Raw genomic sequence first — 22,181 nt, 5'->3', positions numbered from 1 at the left:
TTAATTAAAGTATAATAAACACAGTCTAGGAATGGCTGGGCCACAGTAGATTTAACATGAACCTAGGCCAATATCCAGTCTTCGGCAATGGCCAAGACTGAACACCTAGCAAATTGTATCAAGCAGGGCTAGCAGGTAGTGATACTGTGCTCTCCACAATATTGTCCCAGCCTCTGCCCACCTGTGACACAGGGGCCTCCAGAACGAGTGCTTTCTATTTAACAGTTTTTAATGGATTTTATTTCTATGAATTTGTCCAGTCACCTTTTGATCCCTTCTGAACTTTTAGTATTCACAGTACCCTCTGGTTACACGTGCTGTGTAGTTTATTTATGCTCTTTTAATTGTTCTGAAATTGCCCTTTACCTGCTTCACCTGCTGCCCTTCTAGGCTTTGCATCAGGAGAGAGAGTGAACTACATGTTCGCCACTTACATTCCTCTAGTTACTCATGATTTGAAAGACATTCTCACCCTGTCATCTCTTTTCCGGGCTCACTGACATTCATTAACCTTTCATAGTACATACTGGATAGCTAAAATTTAGAATATCACCTCCTTATGATCTAGTAAGATTTCAATTCACACTTCACTTGTCTGTTTTCTCACAGTTGTTTCACTAGCCTAGATGAAATCTAACACACTTTTTAATTTTACAATTTTTTTTCCAGTTTTTTGTTTGTTTTCTTCCAAGAGGGCATGACGCTCATATAGCCAGATCCTGAAAACAGCTGCTGTAGTTCCTTGAGCAGCGTCCACCTGACTTCAGGATTATTCATGATTTAGCAGGAAATCCACACAGAATTTCACAAACATTTTTTCCTCTGTCAAGAAAGCTACTGAAGAAGCCCACTTCTGTCACCAGCCTTTCTGAGTCACACTTCACTGCTCCCTGAAATATGTGCATGCAGCTGTGACTGGGGCTGTCGGGTGAACCCGATCAGTAAATTGGTCTGGGTTAGCCAAAGAAAACATAGAGATGCTTTTCAATCTGGGTCATTTCCCTGATGCTGTTTGCATCTTTGCCTCATTACAGCTGCCTCAGCAGGACTGAGAAGCTGTTGTAGCAGCACAGGGACAGGAGGGAGTGGCTGAGCACAGGGACAAGGCAGAAATAAATCGTTTTTCCCATAAAAGACAGTACTAATGAAACCACACCCACATAAGAACATATTTGCAAAATCCAATGCTGACATTCACTTGAACACCAGCCCCATCTACTTTGTCTATATAAATCCATAAAGCATGTAAGTGTTACATTTGATCCCCAAGTTCAGACCAGCTTTTCTTCTGCCCCAACAGCTGCCCACCTTGTTAGCGCATAAATCACTCCTGCTTGTATTTGCTAAATGCCTTTGAATGGCCATTGCAAGCCAATTCAGAAATGCAGTTCTCAAATTATAGGCACTTACAGCAACACACAGAGCCTTGAACTGCTAAAACTCCAACTATTTTTACAACATATTTCACAGTATACCATGAATGCATATGCTAAATGATTAGGACTGATAAAACTCAATAGTATCAATAACAACATGCAAAATAAATCACATCAATTTTGTTATGCAATACTTCTGATATATTATTCATCCCATTTTGCATAATTCATTTACTCTCAGTAACGCTTCGGTCATTGTGAATTGCTGAAACACCACCAAAACCAGACAAACATTTGTAAATGACAGTGTTTAGTTCCACATCCCTTGAGACATTGACTGACTGCATACCAGGGCACAAAGAATTTCTGAATGCTCACTTACCAAAAGTAAACCCAATGGTGTCTTACTTAAAAAGGAATTAAAAATATATATATTTCTAATATTCCTTAAGATCTTTCTTTTGTATTAATATTTAAAACTCTCACTTTTTAAATAACATTTGCATTTTAGAATCAAAACCCAGACCTCAGGATAAAATATGTATGCTCTTAAATTTTTCTTATAAAACCATATACTACTGAAAACCTTGTTTGTTTAGTTTCCTTGAGTTTGGGGTGAAGGAAGGATTTTCTAATCTCTTGGCCTGTAATAACTTCTGTTTTTGCTTCACCAAAGCACACCTGAACTCAATTTCATTCACAATTGTACAGAACGTTTATCAGGAGAAAAAAAACCCTATAAATTGGCAATGTTAATACTCACGTCCACTTCCACTTCTATGGACCAGTCTCCTAGTGGAGGGTTCACTGACAATTGAAATTTTTTGGAAACCACACCCAAATCACCCTCCTCCAGCAACCACTGCTGAATCAAATTCTTCCGAGGGTCCTAGAAGAGAGAAGTCAGGCTGCATGTTAAATGTGAATGGCCTTAGCAGCAAGATTTAGATAGCAATTCAAATGATCTTTATTTGGTATGTAAAGCTGGAGCATATGGCAAATTCCAATGTATAACTAGGTTCCTACAGATACTTACTCGGATAAATATATTCAGAGATGCTTTGTAAGGTTTGAGATCAGGATAGACTGTGACAATCCGAAACATCACATCTTGTCCTGGTTTATACATGGATTTATCAGTCTGGATGAATACAGAGATGCTCTTTGACAAGTATGTCAAGCTGGTACGGTTAGAGAAGACGCGCTGGCGCTCAGCATGGCCTTCCACCAGTAATTCATAATTCCCAGAAGCACTGTTCAAAGGCAGCTAAAAAGACAATAGTGACCTGCTGTTACTGTCTAAAGTATTATTGAAGAGGTTATTTTTCCAAAAACATTTGCCATAAAGATCTCTGACACATTCCTGAACTTGTCAAATCATGTAAATTCTCAAAAAAAGAAAGAAGATTTCAGTGTGAGGGCAAGACTTTCAGTGTGAACTTCTTCAAAGAAAAATCCTATATTTAGATTGTATTTTGGTTGCTGTATTTTCACACAGCTAGCCTTGCCTTTAGGGTGCCATTTTGGAAAGGCTGCCATTAATGACCCACTCCACCAGGAATCAAAGTATCTGTATAAACAACTGTATCCGTATAAACAGTTCTGCAGCTTTACTGGGCTGACTCTGAAGTGTCATTTCAGCAATTACCAACACAACAACAATTACCCAACAATTACTTGCAATAATGTAAGTAGCTATGTATTCATATACCATTCACATACATATACACACTGTGCTCCCTCTCTTCTTTCTTAAGTTATTTAGAAACTTCTTGGTTTTGATTTTGGGGACTAATTTTTTTCAGATTTTGTCATTTTCTAATAATGAATTTTCTAGAAAAGAAAAGAGCTGAAGCAGTTATATGTGTTCAAGATGAGCCAGACAGCAGTGATACAGGTGCAACCTTGCACCTCTTTTTAGTAGCTTTAGCATCCTGTCCTTTGGGGTAGAAAAACTAAATTCAGAGGAAAATATCCTTAGGAGGTAGGCAGTGCTTTTCAATAGAAACCGACTGATTTTGTCTCATTTCAGGGGTTTCATGATTCATACAGCACATACTACAACTCATCTAGTAAGAAAATAATTATTTTTCCCCAAATGCTAAGAAATTAAAAGATAGACATTGCATATGCTTAACTGAGATGTTTTATTTAGGATGTACATTAGATGCTCCTACTAAAGTCCGTGAACACAGACAGACATTCCTGTCTCTTGGACAAGATCATGCAAGATCAGAATGACCAGGTACATATATCTCCCTCTCTCCAGTGAGTAAAGGAGATCTAGAGCTCATAATTCAGATGCATCAGTTCATTTCCCAAAGTTAGGTGAGAAAAATCCCAGACACAGTGGATCTAAAGGCTCTAAGCAGAGATCCTGCAGCGCACAGGGAAAGTTCACCTTGACAGACAACGTCACACAGACAGTGAATAACCCCAGGAACATTCCAGCCCAAATTCTGGCTTCTGTAATGCCATCAGCTTAGGGTATCTCTTTGAAGAAGGAAAGGGTTTAATAAAATACACAGCTGGTTCCAACAAGTAGCGCTGCTAAAAAGCTTAAGAGTCACATGCTTCTGTTTGTACTTAGAACAGTGTAAGTCTAGAATAAAACTGCTCAATGCGAAGACAAGTAAAACAGACAGAGGCTTACATTTTTCAGCATAACATATGGAGATTAAGCACTCCTTTTGCACTGGTAACGAAAATTACATCTGGTAACTCACAAGGCACAGCATTTCAAAAGTATCCTCCCAAGTTCTGTACTGAAATTCTGTTTCGCTTTTAAAATTCATTTTTAGATCATACAATGAGTCAATGGAATTTCACAATCAGGGAAAAGTGTCGTACAATGACAAATGAGGTAAATACAAATGTCTATACCAAATATATTTTCTTCTGTGTACAGAGAGGAATCAGGAAGAACTTAATCCCGCTTTGCTGTTTTTCTGTTTTTAAAAACAAGTCAGAAAGAAAATCAAGAGGAGCAAAAATAAACAGTCTCTCTTTTTCAGCCACACACAGGCATATGATCACACAGAAATAAAAGGTCCCCTTTAAAATCTGGACTTATACAAGTAACTTCTAGGTGCAAAACACCACACTGAATCTGATTTTGCATCTTCTTCAACTGTAGGTTTTTGTATACACATTGCCAAGAACATATGATTCACATATTTCAATACTCTCATACTTTGAGGCCAAGTATTGTGGAATATATTAAAGAGGAGGAGCAGCCCTAGTTACAGCATCTGTCAAAAATTAGCTCAAAAATAATTCATTTAAGAATATCATCATTTACCAAACAGGTTGTATTCCCTTAAAAAAGGAGGCAAGATTGTGAATAAAATGGGAGGGGAAAACCTTGTTTTATATTAACGTAGCAGTAAATACTGTTCTTAAAGCATAATTTTAACATACTTGCAAGGACTGTCTTTGATGTCTTCCTTAAAGGACTGTAATTGCCATTTACGGATGTCATATATTTTTCTATAGCTTTTTCCTATTATGAATAATGGCAGATAACAGGGGTTGCTCCTTTGATTTTTTATTTGTTGATACTTTAATATTTCTCCCAAAATATCTTCGCTTCCTGTAATTCAGTGACAAAACTGCCTGTTTTATCTTTCTTGATGTAAATGCCAGAAGCAATCAAGTTTGCATTGTCATGGCAGTGTATTAGGACAGCTAAAGTGTAAAGTAACCAAATCTCAGTTCACATCTCTACGCTAACAGAGACTCACAATGCTTCCAGAAGGTCGGTGCTAAACTAACTGTTTACCTCAATCCCATGAACTCCATCTCTAAAAAGAACATTTCTCAATGAGTTGCCCAAAAATGAGCAACAGTAGCTACTGGGAATTTACTGTAAAGATATTTATTCTGAAAACTTATTTATTAGTGAATGATATGATTATCCTCATTTTGGTACTCGTAACATAACAGGGAAAAAGGCCATCTCAAGTACTTCTGCTAACCACATCAGTTACTGCCATGAGCGCCTCAGACAAGGAAGCTACTGTTTCCTTTGGAAAATATGACAGCCAAAACTGGTAGCTCATTACCCACATTACGTTACCAGCCAGTTGCACTTTGGGCAGTACGTAAGTCTACAATAGCTACACTAATGAAAAAAACACCTTTCCATTAAAAGAAGAGTCAGTTTTCACAGCTTCAGACAGTAGTGAGAGAGGGAAGAATTCACCTCACCTAATTCTACCTGCTGAACACTATGGTATCTAGTTTTCACTAGTTGTCCGGGTTTCCTCTGCAGCCAGAAGAAAGAATTAGAGAAATTCAGAACCCTCACCTGGGGTAAAAACTCATCCTCTCTCTCTTCTCTCTGTTGTTTATGGAGGGAGTCTAGACCAGTAACTCTTGACTAGACACCTAACTTTTAGACAGTAAAAGTTACATGAGATGAATCACTCCAGAACATATATTCCCAACTTTTAGAGATTTTGCAAGGGCCCATAAATGTTTTTAAATTTCCCAGCTCCTGAAGCTGCCAAATATATAAATTCAATCCCTGGAACATGCACAGGCGTACCTTAAGTTATACCAAATTCTGATGGTTCCCCACAAACTGACAGGATGGTTGGAGACCATGAGGCCCAAATAATGCTTGATCACTCCTGTGTAATCCCCAGAACACATCCTTAGCATTCAATAAACTTGAAAAGAGTGCCCAAGGACTTTATTGGGAAATTCTTCAATTGCTTTAGTAGGGCAGCTGTAAGACAGGTTGGCAAATTAGGATCTGAGCTTGGTATTAGTTTCCCAATTTTATTTATTGTATGTTAGAATTCTTCTAAAATATGAAGTTTTTCAGTTTGGTAATGACAGTGGCTGTCTCTTTTCACAATGAATTTTATAATTAGGAATGGTAATGGGATTTAATTTTGTAGAAAGATAGTGAGACATAACGATACTTTAAGACCTGGCCAAATTATAGTAAGATACTTTCTATTTAGCTTTTTTAAATGGAAATTTCTGTGTTTGCTAACTGACAGTTTGGACAGGTATGTTTCAAGCTAAGAATTCGTATAACGCTGAACTGCTCATTGTGATTAACTATCCACCTATCAAATATTTCCAGATGGTTTCATCAGATATGCAGATTTTTGGAGATCAGAATTTAAACTCACTGGACTTAACAGATACTTAGGTTTATAGTTGTTTAAAAAATAAAGAATTTGGTAAAACATTTTTCCCTGACAGGAATACATAATTCTTTAAATCAGGTTTCTAAAATGAACATCCTGGATTATATAATTTCAGGATTCATCCTAAATACATAATTCTGTATTACATTTTTCTATTGACTGATTAGTATATTATGCATTTGTACTGAATGTGCATTTCCAAATCCTAAAGAAGGCTGTGTACAAATACAAACAATATTGTTATTTTGATTTAAAATGTGGATTATTATTTTGCACTATTCTTTCAGCTCTAATTAGCTTGCATAGTGCATTTAAAATAGGGATGTAGTATCAGCCAGTCAAAAATAACAGAAAACAAAGTTCTATTTTGAGTTTTATGACAGTTTGTGCTGATGCTGGAAGTCAGCTCCTGAATCCTGTATTATTTGTAACAAGCTGCAGAGCACTTGATCTGAAAACTCTTTGGCTTATTGGTCAGCAAATACATTCATCTATGAAAGCGAAAGTAACTACTATCACATACAAAATACATGTCATCAGCATGAGCTGATGAAAAGTTACAGACAGTTAGCATCTTCTGAGAAGTAGGAAAGGAAGAAAAATACTTACTACTGGAAGAATGAGAGTCCCAAAGGAATCTAAATAAAAGAAAAGAAGAAATACCATACTGTCACAGACCTTATAAAAGTTCATCAGAAGTTTCAACATTAACAGGATAATTAAAAAAGCAGCTTTGCTCTTCCATTCCCATAGCATTCATCATACCCATTTGACAACTAAAATCACTTGGTGTGGCTACTGTGGAGCTCAATGCACGCCGACAGTCCAGCCAGTACACATGTGACTGGCATGACGGTCTGGCCAGCAAGTACATGCTTATCAGCCAGCTGACTGTAGACAGGCACAGTCTGGAATTTAAACAGAAACCCAGAGAGATTTGAAAAGCCTGGAGCAACTGTTGTATCAGTCAATAATGAAATGCTATATTTATATTTCATTCAACATCTCATTCTCTTAATTTATACCTCCAAAATCCTGTCAAGACCACTGTCAATCACTGTTTGATACGTGCTTAAACACTCATCTACACGCACGAAGCCCTGCATGGCTCCTCGCAGGCCATCACAGAGGAGCCACCCGCCCATAAGTGTCCATTTCCATACACACCAAGAAGCCCAGAGGCACAATGGCAGGGGGCCCAGTAACCCAGGCGGAGACACAAGCCCCAACCCGGCCCCCAGGACTGTCCCAGGGGAGCGTCAGCCCTAGGGCCGGGGGCACCGTCACCGCAAGTGAAGGGGAGAGGCTCTCCAGCCACCTCATGGACTGAGGGGGTCACTGCCTTGAGGCATGGGGCTCGTTGTGGGATGCAGGAAAGAGGATTTAGGGATTGTGCAAGACTTATTATGGGATCTTTAGGGAAGGAACCAAAGCCAGGGAGAGAGAGCCATCAAGGAAGTTTGGGGAGGAACAAACGTGTGGAAACATGGGCAGAGGGGATAAAAGGGGCCGGTGGTGTGTAAACAGGGGCTGGTCAGTCCGCCTGTCTGGCCATGCCCTGCACCTGATCACCACAGCCTGTCTCATTTTCTTATTAAACTCCATTTCTAACTACTTTCCTGCACGAGGGGCTCTCTATTCTGTGTGCATGTGTGTCTGGAGGTCCAGGTGCCAGCAACTGGAGTGGAACTACAGGTCACAGGGCCCGGGTGTCTGGGTGCCACAGCTGGAGAGACCGGAGTGCGTGCACAGGCTGTGGGTGCATGTGCCAGTGTGTGATCACTAGCAAACATCAAGCCAGATTAACTGATGAGTAGGTGAAGTGGCCATGGAGCAAGTTATGTGCATCTCTGAGAGTGAGGCACTTGGAGGAGTCAGATATTGGAGGGACCAGGGGATCCAGACCAACTCCAAGAGAGACCACGGGGTGTGGGCGTCAACCAAGAGACCTGTTTGAGAGTGTGTGTGCGTGTGTGTGCATGTGTGTGCGTGTCTCTCTCTCTGTGCAGGAGACAAATGAGCAAGGATCCAGTACCAGCAATCAGATGGACTGCATGTCCAAACCCAGTTACTGGAGGGATCCTGTGTGTGTGTGTGTGTGTGTGTGTGTGTGTGTGTGTGTGTGTGTGTGTGTGTGTGTGTGTGTGTGTAAGGGGGTCTATACCCACAGCTGGAGTGGGGCTGTGGGCCTCGAGGGCTCACATGCCCAGGTGCCAGCAACTGGGCAGACCAGGGATCCAAGGCTGTTTACTGGATAGACCGAGCTAATGGAGGAATCCACATTGTATACATGGATATATTCCCATTAATAGACCTTCATCCTGATCAGCCAGAGCGGGGAACAGCATGAGGCCAAAGGTGCTGTTTGCATGAGTATTGTTTCTGTTTGTGTTGACCTGTGTGGCCAGTGTGCACATGCATCGTTTATGCACCTACTGGGAACACATGCTCAGCCTTGCTACTTGCTGGACTTGGAGGCATGGAGCTGCAGCAGCCTCACCTCTGCTGGGCTACCAGATTCAGCAATTCTCTAACAATCACTACAATCCGAAGTCTGCTAAAGGACAGTAGAGCCCAGAAAACCTGACATGCAATGCTTCATTTAAATAATGGTGTCCAGGCATCAATCGAGTCCCAGCTGGGAGCTAACTGAACAAGGAGGATAAGAATTGGCACTGCTCTCCCGGAGAGTGAATCACCTCTCCAATATACCTGCCCCAAAGTCAAAGGATTCCCTTGTTTCTGCAACAAAGTTGATTCTGCAATTCCTTTATGTGCAAGAGAAACCCAGGATATTTTCTATTAAGCTTTTTTTTGGTTTAGTAGATGACTACCTTTTGTAGTCATTTTTATCAAGCTAACAATTTTCCAGAAGGAATAAAAAATGAAAGGGCTTTAAACCAGCTGCTATTAAAGAAAGACAAATGGACAAAAAAGTTCCTTAATCCTGTTCACTCCCTCTAGAGGTAACCTCCTACCTGGTGCTTCAACTGCTATTGGGACAAACACAAATTAAATCCAGCAATGTGAGCAACAGATCTACGTTGAGACATTAACTCTATGCCAGCTTAAAGCTGTTTCTTCCCTGCATGCTGGTGCTTAGCCTGCTCTCAGCCAGATACATTCATTCCAGGGTTCATTCCTTACATGGTCAATGGCAGAGGTGTGACAACTTTTGCAGGGCCGCAAAAGTATGAACTCCAGGTAGGGCTGTAGTAGTATTATTTCTTTGTTTGCTGGGAGCAAACATGTTTTCCACTAGAAGGTTCTTTTCCCAATGGCAGAAAACCCAATGACGTGATCTGGGTATTTCCTTAATACAATATATTGTACTAAATCTCAAATCATAGGCAACTGCCCTCTTTCATAATTCCTAAAACATATATTAATACTGGATTCTCCCAAAGAACCATCACACATCTCCAAAATTACCACCACATCACAGTCCAAACAGCAACATGGCATAAACAAGATGATTTAAGACTAAATGCCACTCTCTGATTAAGAAAAAGCCTAATAAAAGTAAATATAGCTACAGCACCCAAAACACTGTTCCCTTGCTGAATGTTTTCTTTTACACTCACATGCACTGAAACATCTCGACAGTCCATTGAATCTTCTATCTCGCTTGACTTGCAATTTCCTGTTGAGACTGCAACTCAGATAAAGGTCTAAATTTTCAAAACCATGCACAGGATTTACCACGCCCAAGCAATGGAATTAACTATTCTCACAGCATTACATCATCATGGGAGCAAGTATATAACATATTAGTGCATATAGGTTAATATAAATTATTATTTTAATTATTATAGATAATACGGCCATATATTTTTTCATAATCTGCTGTTAAACTCCTGCATTCCATTACATTTTGAAGACGTAAGTGCCACAGCTTTATTTTAACTATGTAATGTATTTTCTTTTGCTGATTTTAATGGTGACACCTCTCAGTATCGTAACCTCTCATATCTCAGTTCTACCAACTGATTTTTTCGTTTTTTATGGGCTTGGAATAAAGTGGCACCAGTTGCTCATAAAATTTACGGCCCATGGGTATTCACACATAATTGATAGTTTTAATGACAAAAATGCATTTAAATAATTTCCCAATTAGCACTGTAAAATTTATATCAGCAGTACAGAGACAGCAGGATTCACTTTTCATGTGCATCTACAGAATTGTTTTGCAATTTCCTTTCAGCTACACCTTTTTAAATTTCCTAAAAATGATGGGTTTATTACAGTGTCCCTAAACACATATATTCTAAACAGAAGTGCTGCCCTCGCAGAGCTGCCTTATACAGGCAGCTGAATTTTACCACTGTGACGATTAAAAAAGAAAAAATTCAGTTTGATTATTATGTTATCTTTTCCTGTCTCTTAAAACACAAGGTTTTATTCTGAAAATTTTACTGTGACGAATCTGCTATTGACTTGGAGGGATCTTTTCTCTCCTGGAAGAATGTCAAGACTGGCCTCCTCATACCTGAAAAAAAGTAATGTTCTCTTTCTTGATCCTGGACATAAACACTTTCAATGAGCAAGTAAATAACTGACCTTTGAACAAAACAGAACAAAGTACTCATGATCCGAAATCAGTATGTCATGCCTGCCTTTAGAGAGTTAAAGGAAAAGTCACATCCAGCATGCTCCATCTATTCAAATTATAACCTGGGTTAAACCAAATGACTCACATCCTGAAAACGAGGTTGTGGGTAGCACACTTCAATACTTCATTCTGGTCTTCAGAAGCTTAAGTAGGATGGGTAGCATCTGGTACTAAGCAACACAGCTCTTTCCATAACATGTTTATGCTACCGTTAGAGCCACAAATTTTTCCTATCATCCCTCTGCATTTGTTCTCTTCGCTTGACAAGTAGCTCATGCAGTTGTAGCCTATGATCAGCCCCACAGGCCTTTGAGGTTCTTCAGCCAGAAGTCTCAGGGAAAACAGACCCTTCTTTTCTCACTAGCAAGCACAGAGGATGTTCTGGCCTAGTGCACAATGGCAGGGAGCCCCAAGCTCTGCTAAGCTTGCTTGGCACATGAGACAAATGGAGAACTGCCAACTACAGAAGAGGAATTTCAGAGACTCTTGCAGAATACCCATTTTTTGGTAAATCCCTCTCTTTACTTACTGACATATTTATTCCCAACATCTACAAAAGAGAACTCTGTGCCCAAATAATCCTATTGAAAGAGACATGATTTTATCTATAGGAAATCTCTTTCTTGCTAACTAATGAGAAACAGATTTATTGTTAATTAGGAAGAATTTTTTTGAGGGACTATGATATTTCACTGATAAAGGAGGCTGGATGTAGGATAACTAGCAACAGTAGAAACAGGATGAAGTTGCCTCCTGAAATTTTGCCCAGTTGTATACTGAGAGGGCAACTCTTCTCTAGTTCCTGTCCCTCTGCATGATGAAGTGTGTGAACAACGCTGTAGTGAAGCTGAATTTTGTTGCCACAGCCAATAACACAGCATCACCAGAAAAAAAAACTTTATCACTGCTAATAATAATCGTTTATTAACAAAAGAGGAACTTAGTTTTATTTACTACATGTGTCTAAGTTTATATCCACACAAATAAGTATTGCTACACTAGCTTTAATGTACCTAGCACAGATAATTATAGCAATGGTTATAGCAGCAGAACAGGCTTCAGTATGTTGGGAGACACCATACACAAATCTGGTATTCATGCCAAAGCCCACACCACTGGGTTTCTATTTCCATGATTACCACACTAATGCAAATGCTCTAGCGCACTCCCAGCACAAGGGCAGAGCACTGAACGGAACTGCGGCCCAGCATTCTGCACAGCATGTAATAACTTTCAAAGCAACCTTACAACCTTACACAGGAGCATGCACTTTCCAACTTTCTGATCAGAAGAATGATTTTCCAGCACCCTCCTAAATCCACCTATTTTGATAAGTATCATGCAGAACAACAACAACAAAAAAAAACTCTAAGAGCTTTTCAAACTTTAAATAAGCCTTATTATTATGCCCACGTTCCATACGCTGTACCCCAAACACAAAGTGAGGTACAGCATGATGTTACTACCAGAGTTAGAATCAGAAACCTCAGGAGAGCCTTCCTTACATCCAAAAAATAAAGCTAAAGCATGTAAAGTTATAGGTAGCACCATTTCAGAAGCACTGATGTTAACAAGAATGAGAGTCTAGCTACAGATCGTGACTGGTTCCAGGAGCTATTCTCAGCACAAAATTAATGATGTGCTCCCTCAGCAAATGGGGCTCTGGCAACCACTTGCACATAAGTCATGCACTGCTAGCAGAGGTGTAGATAAGATGATATTAGAAATAGTGAGTTTCTTCCATGTACCTAAGAGACCTAACATCAGGTCTGAGCCAGATATAGCCATGATGCAGAAGGAGAAGCAGTCAGGGAAGAGAAACATGTAAATCACAGCCATTTCCCCTTTGTGTAACTCAAAAAGCATTTACTTCATAAAGCGGTGCTAGCAAGGGAGGTACAGCCTCCTTAGCTCCCTTGATAAAGCCAGGAGGCCTGCCTCATTCCTAGACAGTGAAAATCATTAACCAGATATGAATTTCCATTCATATCACTAAATAATTATTTTGTTAAGAGGTAAGCAGTCTGGGCAGATGCAAAACTCTCAGGTGCTGGAGTTTCCTCGTCATGCAAGTTTTTCCCATGTTCTCACTCACAGACTTCTGAGCTGCAATCCCCTTGAGCTCCACTCGGTTAAATCTAGAGATGTCTAAGGACATTCTCAAATGAGATCAGCAGGCAAAAGATTGTCTTTATGCCGATGTTGAATTGCTGAAATCTCCTACATTTTTCCAGCCATTTGGCGAACTAAAGTTATATTTAATAGTACAGTAATGTCACATTTATGAGGAATTAACCTCAGTCCAACAACTAACATGTGACATTGCTCTCCTGGAACCTCTGTTACAATGCCGCTGGACTCTTCTACCTCCATACGATGTGCAACACTTGTGCACACAAGACATGAGTCAAGTGCACTGTCTTCATAAAGGACAACAGTTGCTTCCCTCTTATAGCATGTAAGACTTGCAAGAGATCACTTCACTTGTTAAACACCACTCCCAACAATTAGAGGAAACCAATTCCAGGCTATAGAAGTCAGGTTTAGAAAGGCGCCCAGAAAAAACATTCCACATGTACCAAGCACAACAGATGACAAAACACTTCCTTCTGACTTGTTACATGTCATTTCTCTGTAACAGAAGACTAACAGGCACAACTGCAACATGCCAGAGAGGGGAAAACCACGCGAGGGCAGGGCTCTCTGCTACTGCAAGGAGTTTGTTAAAGAAAACTCCCAGATGGGAGCCATGCTCTAGTTATAGGAAGAGACAGGAAAAAAATCAGTGGTCTATTCCAGACTGACCTTGAGGAAAGTAAGAAAAAAATCCAGAAATCACATGACACTTCAAGAAAGAACATCCCTTGTCACCATTCTCAAAGACACTTCACTCAGCAGAATTCCTGAAGCTTGTACTGTATTTATTCAGTAACAATTGCACTGAATTAATACAGTACAAAGGAAACAAAACCCACATTCTCCTGCTTCCTTTTCCTCAGCGTCCTTGGCATTCACAATATTCTTGTAGAAGAAGGATGAAAGCCAGTACGGTAGTGAGATGTCACCAGCACAGATGGCAGTGGGAAATTAAATGATCTTTTTAAGGTACTTTGCCACTCTACCATTTTTTGGAGGACTTACAGTCTTTTTATTATTAGAAGAAATAGGGAAAAAAAAAGTACAAAGCCAAAATCATGAATCTTTTCTTATACTTATGTAGGGATGCACAAAGCACAGCATCTTATGTTCTTCCCATTTTATTGGCCCTACCAAACCAGGAACTTTTGTCACTCACTCTTAAGCTGCAAATACCAGCAGCAGGCATAGCTGCAACTGTTCCTTCAAAGTGATATCCCAAAATGAGATGATCAATGTATGTTTTCAGTGTTTCATTTCAAACAATCTCAACACAAACCTGTTTCCCTAGTATGGCTTCACTGAACTTGTAGTCTGAGTCTCTATGCCCTACAGCGTGCCAGGGATCTCCAAATACATGTTCTTTTCTCTGTCTGAATGGCATGGTACACTGTATGGGCCACATAGCAAGCGCCATCAGGAGAAATGTGGTCAAGGCAGAGGGCCAAGCAGTTATAACTAATCACAGATTAAAATAAATGTTGAAAAAAATAGTATTTCTACAGAACTGGAATTCCTTAGATTTGGTATCTTATAAATTAACTAATTACATCTAAACAAATATAAGCACACCAGTTTCAGCTTCCACTTCCTTAAAAGGATAGAAATATGGCTTTGTGACCTGGCACAGTAAACCAGAACTTGTGCCAATATAAATCAGTACAACAGCAGTTAAGCCAGTAACTAACTTAAACAAAATTAGACCTTAACTCTATATTGAAGCTTATCTGGCAGATGTCTCTACAAACAGACTTTCTCACTTGTTTCTACCTATGTCCTCCTTTGTTCTTAATCCTGTTAGAGAAATAGAGAAATAACTGGAACCACTTCAGACTGATTTACAGAAATGATGTCATGTCTTCCTTCTGGCAGCTGTGTTCACATATCCATGTTTAAGAAGTGTTTACAGGAAAGTATTTTCTTTACAGTGGTAAATGGATTTTTTCTACTGAGGAGCCTATTTCAAAAGGCTATAATATTAGGGAAGTAAAAAAAAAAAATAGTTCTTCAATGTCCTTCCAGATTTTTTTGGAAAATGCAGAAATAGTATATGTTTCAGTTAAGAGAGAAAAAGAAGTCCTTGTTAATTACTGTGACGTAGCCAAACACAACATCTGTAAGGTTTTCACAGCCTAAATAAATATAAAGAGTTAAACTGTCCCAGGAGAGAAAAGTAACTTTTCTTCATAAAAGAAGGCCTACAAAAATATTTGATCTCTTGAGTTTGCAGCTGTCTTTAAATGTCTTATACTGTTATTCTTAATCAGCACCCAAATCATCACCAATTACTTATGCAAATAACCCAAAAGATACAATGTGAGCCACTGCTACTAAGTTGTGGATAAATTTGGACCAGTTGTACCAGGAGATGCAGTAGAGCAATCAAACACATGAAATATGGATTGCTACTGGACATCAGGATACAGGCTGTCATCCAAAGCCAAATGAAGCCAACAGGCCTGAGTAAAGGAGTAAATACTTGCTCCACAAAGCCTCCTAAACCTCTCCTGTCTACCAAAGCACTATGACCCCGTCCTTCCACAGCCACTCATTACTACCTACTCCCCATTCCCACTGCCCCTTTATCCTTTTCAGTCTTTTTTGCAATTTTGGAGACTAAAAGCACTCAGTAATTATAAAGGGAGAGAGATACAGTAGCAGCTCTGTTTACAGAGAAAGGGGTAAAGGGACAGATGGAACAATCGAAACTGGACTAGACTTAATAATCTGAAGGTCCAGTCAAGAGGTCTGGCACTGTATCTCTGGAGGATAGAAGAAAGGCTACATCTACAGATGTTTCAGTGACTAGAGCCAAGTTTTACCAAATTTTGCAGGAGCTAGTAAGTTTTAGCTTCCATTTTCTATGCAGAGTAGATGGATATTTTTCTGGCAACCAGGACAAGCATGACAAAAATTCTTCTCCAGCCAAGTCCAAATAAGCTCTTTTTCTCCCCTCTTGCACTTTTACTCCACTGTCGTAATAGTGGTGTGAATCCAATTTTAGAAAGCACAACAGGAAACATTCATGGTCAAAAAAGAATGGTCACGGATTTCCAGAAGGTATGGAGAAAATAGCAGAAAAGGGGTAGTGCCCCTCCTTTTCTCAGCCTCAACTCACAATGGCATTCCGTACGCCTTTCATATGCTACTTCATGTGGCAAAGGAGTTGTGGTACTGCACCGCTTATCATCTCCCTTTGTCCCATTTACCAGTTTAGCCCTTCTCCTCTCAACATCACTGCTGGATCCACCCCTGAGGAATGTCCCATCTCCCTCAAACAGGTAAACACTGTAGGTATTGGGCAACTCTTCACTTGTACTCCTGCCTTCCTCCAGAATCCCATTTCACAGGCAAACAGCATTTTTTCTGCTCCTCTGGCCACAATATTCACTGTTTTTAGGGGTCGATGGGTGCTTTTTTTTTTTAGACTTAGGTCATAATTCAGACATTTAACTCTCAGCCCAGTTTTCTAAAGTAAAACAACTAAGTCTACAGACCACATGATTACCATTTTCAGCTGAGCAGTCAGAGAGCGGTCAGTTGCAAGAACACAATACTTAAATCCTCTCCAGTCTATGTGAGATACTGCATGCTGGGTAGGAAAACGGAACAGCCTTTACACAATTAAATTGGAAATTAATTCCATTCACTTACTTTTCACTCAGTGACTATATATAAACATGCAAACTCACAAGCATCTGTCTATAAACCTTGCTTTCGAAGCACTGTTGGCCATCATTATTTTGCAGACAACTGAATGGAAAACACACAGAAAAAATCACTGTAACTACACTTTGCAGCAGCTGCAGTTACTGTTCCCATTTATAATAGAGGGAAATGATACTTGGACAAAATGTGGATACACTTACTTATGTCAGAGATCTGGTGGTATTAATAGCATGAGGGTGTCTACAATTGGAACAAAATTCCAAAATCAAGTCACCTTATACACTCATTCACTGGGAAGAAGACATTCAGGTACTATTTAAGTTTCCTCTTAGAAGCAGTGAAAGAAGAAGGTTTGTTTTTGTATCAGTCTTCTTCCATTTTCTGGAAGACACTCAAAGTCTATGATGACAAGGCCATATAATTTTCCTGAGACCTCAAAATTATGTAGATATATAGTAATATTACCAAACACTTCCTTCATCAGTAAATAAAGGCAATGTAATTCCCTAACCATACAAAACAAGCACCTGGGCCTCACAGCTGCACCTCCAGGAAACTGGAGAAGGAGAGGACAAGGAGCCAGTCACTTTAGTCCACATTTTCTAGACTTTTCTGTCTACACTGCAGTGAATCTAGATGAACCAGTGGCATCCTCTCTTGCCACGTGCTATTCAGTCTCTACGGATGGGATCTCATATCTGCCTTCACAAACAGCCAAAAATAGCAGAGTATGGGAACCAGCGATACCAATGCAGATAGTCATAAGATTCTCACAAAAACAAAAGTCACCTGCGTGTGACTGGAGAACCATTAATTTTCCAATTGTTTCTTCCCTCTGATGGTAATTTTATAATCCTCAGCATCAGTCTGGGTTTCTTGCAAAGTAGATGTCATTAAGTACATTGCCCTACACCCATTTTGAGATCCACTCTCAGCTCCTACTCCTCTCTCTTTAAAGCTACTTTTTATATACCTGAAGAGTGATACCAAGCGTATAGCATTCTTTTGCAACTCCTCCAATCTTTCCTCAAAGGTTTCCGGAATATAAAAAGAGACTTTCAAGGTCAAATCTAAAGCTCATTTAGCCCACAGTCCTGTCTCCAGCAGCAGTCAGAGAGAGACATCTGAAGAGTGTCTCCTGAGAGATCTCTGATCTTTTTCTCTGCTCTTCCCTAGAATTTCTCCAGTTGGTTCACATCCTCCTTGAGGAGTGATCAAAATGAGACACAGTATTCCACAGGATGTCTAATTAGAGTTTTGAAGACTGTTAGAATACTTCCTTATATTCTACAGAAAATATTTCTGTTTATACATTCCAGTACAGCATTTGTTTTCTTTCTGAGCACCATATCGCTTGCAATATTTCACCTTGTGGTCCCTTTAACACCCCAAGATCCTCTTCTGCAGTACTGCTGCCTAGTTATGTTTCTCATCCAGTAACTGTACACTCTTTTATTCCTCATAAAGTGCAGAACTGTGCATTTTGCCCTACAGAATCACTCTAGGGTCACCCTGAATCACCCAAATTATTTCTCTAATCCTGTTTCCCAGCATCCTTACAACCCCTTCACAAATTTCATAAATATACCATTTTTTCATCCATGTCAGTAATACTGAACAGTGCAGTTCCACAGCAGACCACTTTCAGTTTGAGAGTGAACCGTTTAGGCCTACTTCGTGAATAATATTTTCCAACAAGCTGCAATTTATTTAATGACAGTTTCATGTTGTCTGTATTTCCCTCACCGTTTTATGAAAATGTAATGCCATACAGTATCAAAAGCTTTACTAAAGTCAAGATATAACCATAACCTACTTCCTCTCTGTCTATAAATCCTGTCAGCCCATCATTAAACCCTTTTTATTTGCATTTTCCCAATCTTCCAGCATCTCTCGCCTCATCCATGCTCTCGAAAATTCACTAGTAGTTTTAAAAAACTTTCAGCCAATTTCCTAAATATTCTATAGGCAATTTCATCAGGTCGAGTACCAGATTACTCTTTAAACTGTTCCTCCGCTTTTGTCGCCTTAGTTCTTACCTCTTTTCACAGCAGTTAGCTGTGTTAATGGTCATACCACAATTGATTCTTTTAGTGAAGATTCAACACTTACTGCCTCTCAGCATCATTGATCAATGCCATTCGCAGTGAGTAGTGAACCATGTCCTTTGGTAGTCTTCCTGTTAATAATGTTGTATTTAAAAAGTTTGCCATATTATCCTTTACGTTCTTTCTTATGCATGCTCTGGCCGTTCCAATTTAGTCTCTTCATATCCATGCTATTCTTCTATGCTCAACCTTTGTAATCTGATGTCATCTTCAGTTTCTATTCTTTTCCTTCCTTTCTTTGTTGTTTCCTAATCAGTGATAAGATCCCTTCTGTTGCATTAGGGATATGTGTACTTATCCTTTTAATACCTATTCCTTCACTCGAAGTTTCAGGATAGATTTTGTAGCCAGCAATGAGTCAGTCACTTTATTCAGAAATAAGGAACAGAGGCAAATTAAGGTTAACAAAAGTGACAGGCATATTTGCACTATTCATTCTAATTTAACTGTTATCTTACAACTTACTATTCCTCATGCTTTTCACTGTTTCACATACTGATGTGGGCAGAACCGTACTATTAAGTATGCAAAACACACCTTCTGCTTAAAGCAAATTTTCCCTTTTGGTGAAAGCAGATTTTCCAGTGTTTATGTGGATGATCACTACATGTCTGAGCTTGACAGACATTCTCTCAAACTCTATCATGTTTCATAAATCTTAGCTGAGTATTTTACCACACTCTAGCTCAGAGTTACCTCTGTTAACAAGCAAGTTTAGTCCAGTCTAGAAGATATACAGAAGAGAAGCGCAAATCATTTAAAACTTAGAGATCATTAATAGGGAACCCAAACTATGGAAGCCTATTCTAAACTAGATTCTTCAGTCCACAAAGTACCTCCAATTTTGCTGTGCCTTAAATACATTAAATTGTGCCTTAAATACAAGAAACTTTAACTAAATCTTACTCTAAGAATCAAAACCACTTGTGCAGTCAGGTAGATGATGACATCTTGTTACAGGTTAAAGCATTTTTTAAATCTAATTTGCTTTCATCATATATGCATTATTTATTGTGCATATTTATGCATTATTTGCAAACATCATGTGCTATATAGCTGAATTCATGTGGCTATTGGCATCTTTTTTCCTAAAAACTGCATTTGTGGGCAATTTTATTATAAACTTTGGCCTGGCTGAAGAGGCAAACATATGTTCACTGCAAAGGTGGCTGTCCTACAGTCATTTTGAAATTGCCCTCAGTTCTGACTGGGGCTGGCAGAGGGAAGTGGTGTTTTTCTAGCACATTATCATCACCGTGATTGCTGGCTCCCTACAGCAGCAGTGCTCCTATCTTCACAAGGTGATCCGTATTTTTGATCTTTGGATCTCATGGCACTGTGTGAACTCCTGCTTTCCTTGTGAACACTTAAATTAGCAGCCCAGGTTAACAGCTAGTTTTTACACATGTATTTTACATACTCTCTCTGTCCTTAAGAGGCAGAGGAGGGTCTCTAATACTTTAGTTCATGCTAGTTTTATTTGTTTACTTTGTGTGCTCTTCTTGCCAACTCATACCAGATTTTCATTGATCCGCCACTGGACTAACATGCATAATGAGAGTCACCCTACACAGTAATCACTAAAAAAATTAAACCATTCATCCAGAAAATTTAACTTGCCTTTCTGTTATTCCCATCATTTTTACTTGTTGACCAGAAAAGCCAACAGCTCAAATTGTGTGTAAGCCATTATGATCTTCCGCAGTCATTTTCAATCAGGGTGAGGATTTTTCTGATATTGCAGCTTCACAGAAAATGTGTCACGGTTTGATATGGTGTATGGATACAGCTTCAATTATTGCTTTTGTTTTTCCTTGGGTCTGCTGCAGATAATGGAAACTATTCTCTCCTGGTGCCGCACTGACATTTTCTTTGTTGCGTTTGCTCACACAAAGTTTACCTGTAGCAGGGATATCTTGCTTATGGGAGTTCAGTGGGTCTCTTTGCACTACAATTAATCTAACTAACTTTATTTCTGTACCAAAACATTGATACTACACAATCTCCTTTGCTACAGTACATTTGGATTCTGATATGTTAATCCAAGGTCAGAATATCAGCACTTATTTAAATGCGCGCGCACGTGCACCCACACACACACACTTTTTTCCCCACTTGCTCCAGAGAATACAGACTAGGAACTTCTAAATAAATATATTTTTGTTCCCTCTCAAATGAAAAGCAAGAGAAAGATGTAGACCATGCTACACTGCTACAGTCTTTTTCTAATGGTTTTCCCAAGAATCACTCAGAATTCCAAATTCCATGAATAGCTATTTTTAAATGGTGTTTTATCAACCATTATCAACCATTAGAAGGCAAATGTTTCTTGTATAAAGCAAGAGTTATGTTATATAAAGAAAAAATAACTGTGCCTCTAATTCAACAAGATCCTTTTATGGAGCTAACTCACAAATTTAAAGACATGCACGTGTACCATGCTGAGCTGCTGCCAAAGAAACAGAGCACACACTAAACTTTAAACAATTGCAGATGCACTTTGCTCAACAGGTATGCAATAATTCTCATGCCTAGGTACACTACTGAACTGAGCCTGCAAGATGAAACAGCATTAATAAATAAGGCGTATTCAGCCTGTCATCCAACCTCAGCATCCAATTCCCAACTTTGCACCATCTCAGTTGTACCATAACAAATGTTTGCACACCAAATCAGGAAACCTGGCAGCCTAAAAGGATATTTAACAAAATAACATGCTTTTTCAGTCAGATCAGTTTCACAAAGCAGTTAATTACCTGCATGCTTTTGCTGTCGCAATGCAAGGAAAAACACAGGGCACAAATGAGCCAGCTTAAGCAATGCAGCCAATGAATGTCGCACCCTAACCAAGGCGGGCAATCAGTTCCAGCTCTCTGCGTATTTAGTATGGCCAATAACTTCAGTTATACCCTACCTCCCGCAATACTTGCTTTGCACAGACTTGTGGCAAAAAAACTTACCAAATTTATGCGTGCCTCAGGAACATCAATACCAGTGTATCAGCCACTCTGTGTAACCTAATGGGCCCAAATGAGAGCTAAAGCAACACTTCTGGGCACTACTCCATGCACAGGTGACATAATTCAAAGACGAGTTTGTGTGCCTTACGAAGTGT

The 22,181-nt window shown here is 39.4% G+C and overlaps 1 protein-coding gene across 1 annotated transcript in view; it reads right to left on the bottom strand.

Annotated features, from left to right (window-relative positions):
* The window catches only part of CD109 (CD109 molecule), a 93,908-nt gene that overhangs the window by 67,308 nt on the left and 4,419 nt on the right, over nt 1-22,181 (bottom strand). Inside the window, exons 3-5 of the mRNA XM_026102286.2 lie at nt 7,151-7,179; nt 2,413-2,643; nt 2,140-2,265 (exon numbers count right to left, since the gene is read on the bottom strand). Of these exons, the coding sequence (XP_025958071.2) occupies nt 2,140-2,265; nt 2,413-2,643; nt 7,151-7,179 (386 nt within the window). The remainder of the gene's footprint in view (nt 1-2,139; nt 2,266-2,412; nt 2,644-7,150; nt 7,180-22,181) is intronic.

Source organism: Dromaius novaehollandiae, chromosome 3 (assembly GCF_036370855.1).
Source record: "Dromaius novaehollandiae isolate bDroNov1 chromosome 3, bDroNov1.hap1, whole genome shotgun sequence".
Classification (NCBI taxonomy): Eukaryota; Metazoa; Chordata; class Aves; order Casuariiformes; family Dromaiidae; genus Dromaius; species Dromaius novaehollandiae.
This window is presented reverse-complemented; position numbering and strand designations above follow the sequence as displayed.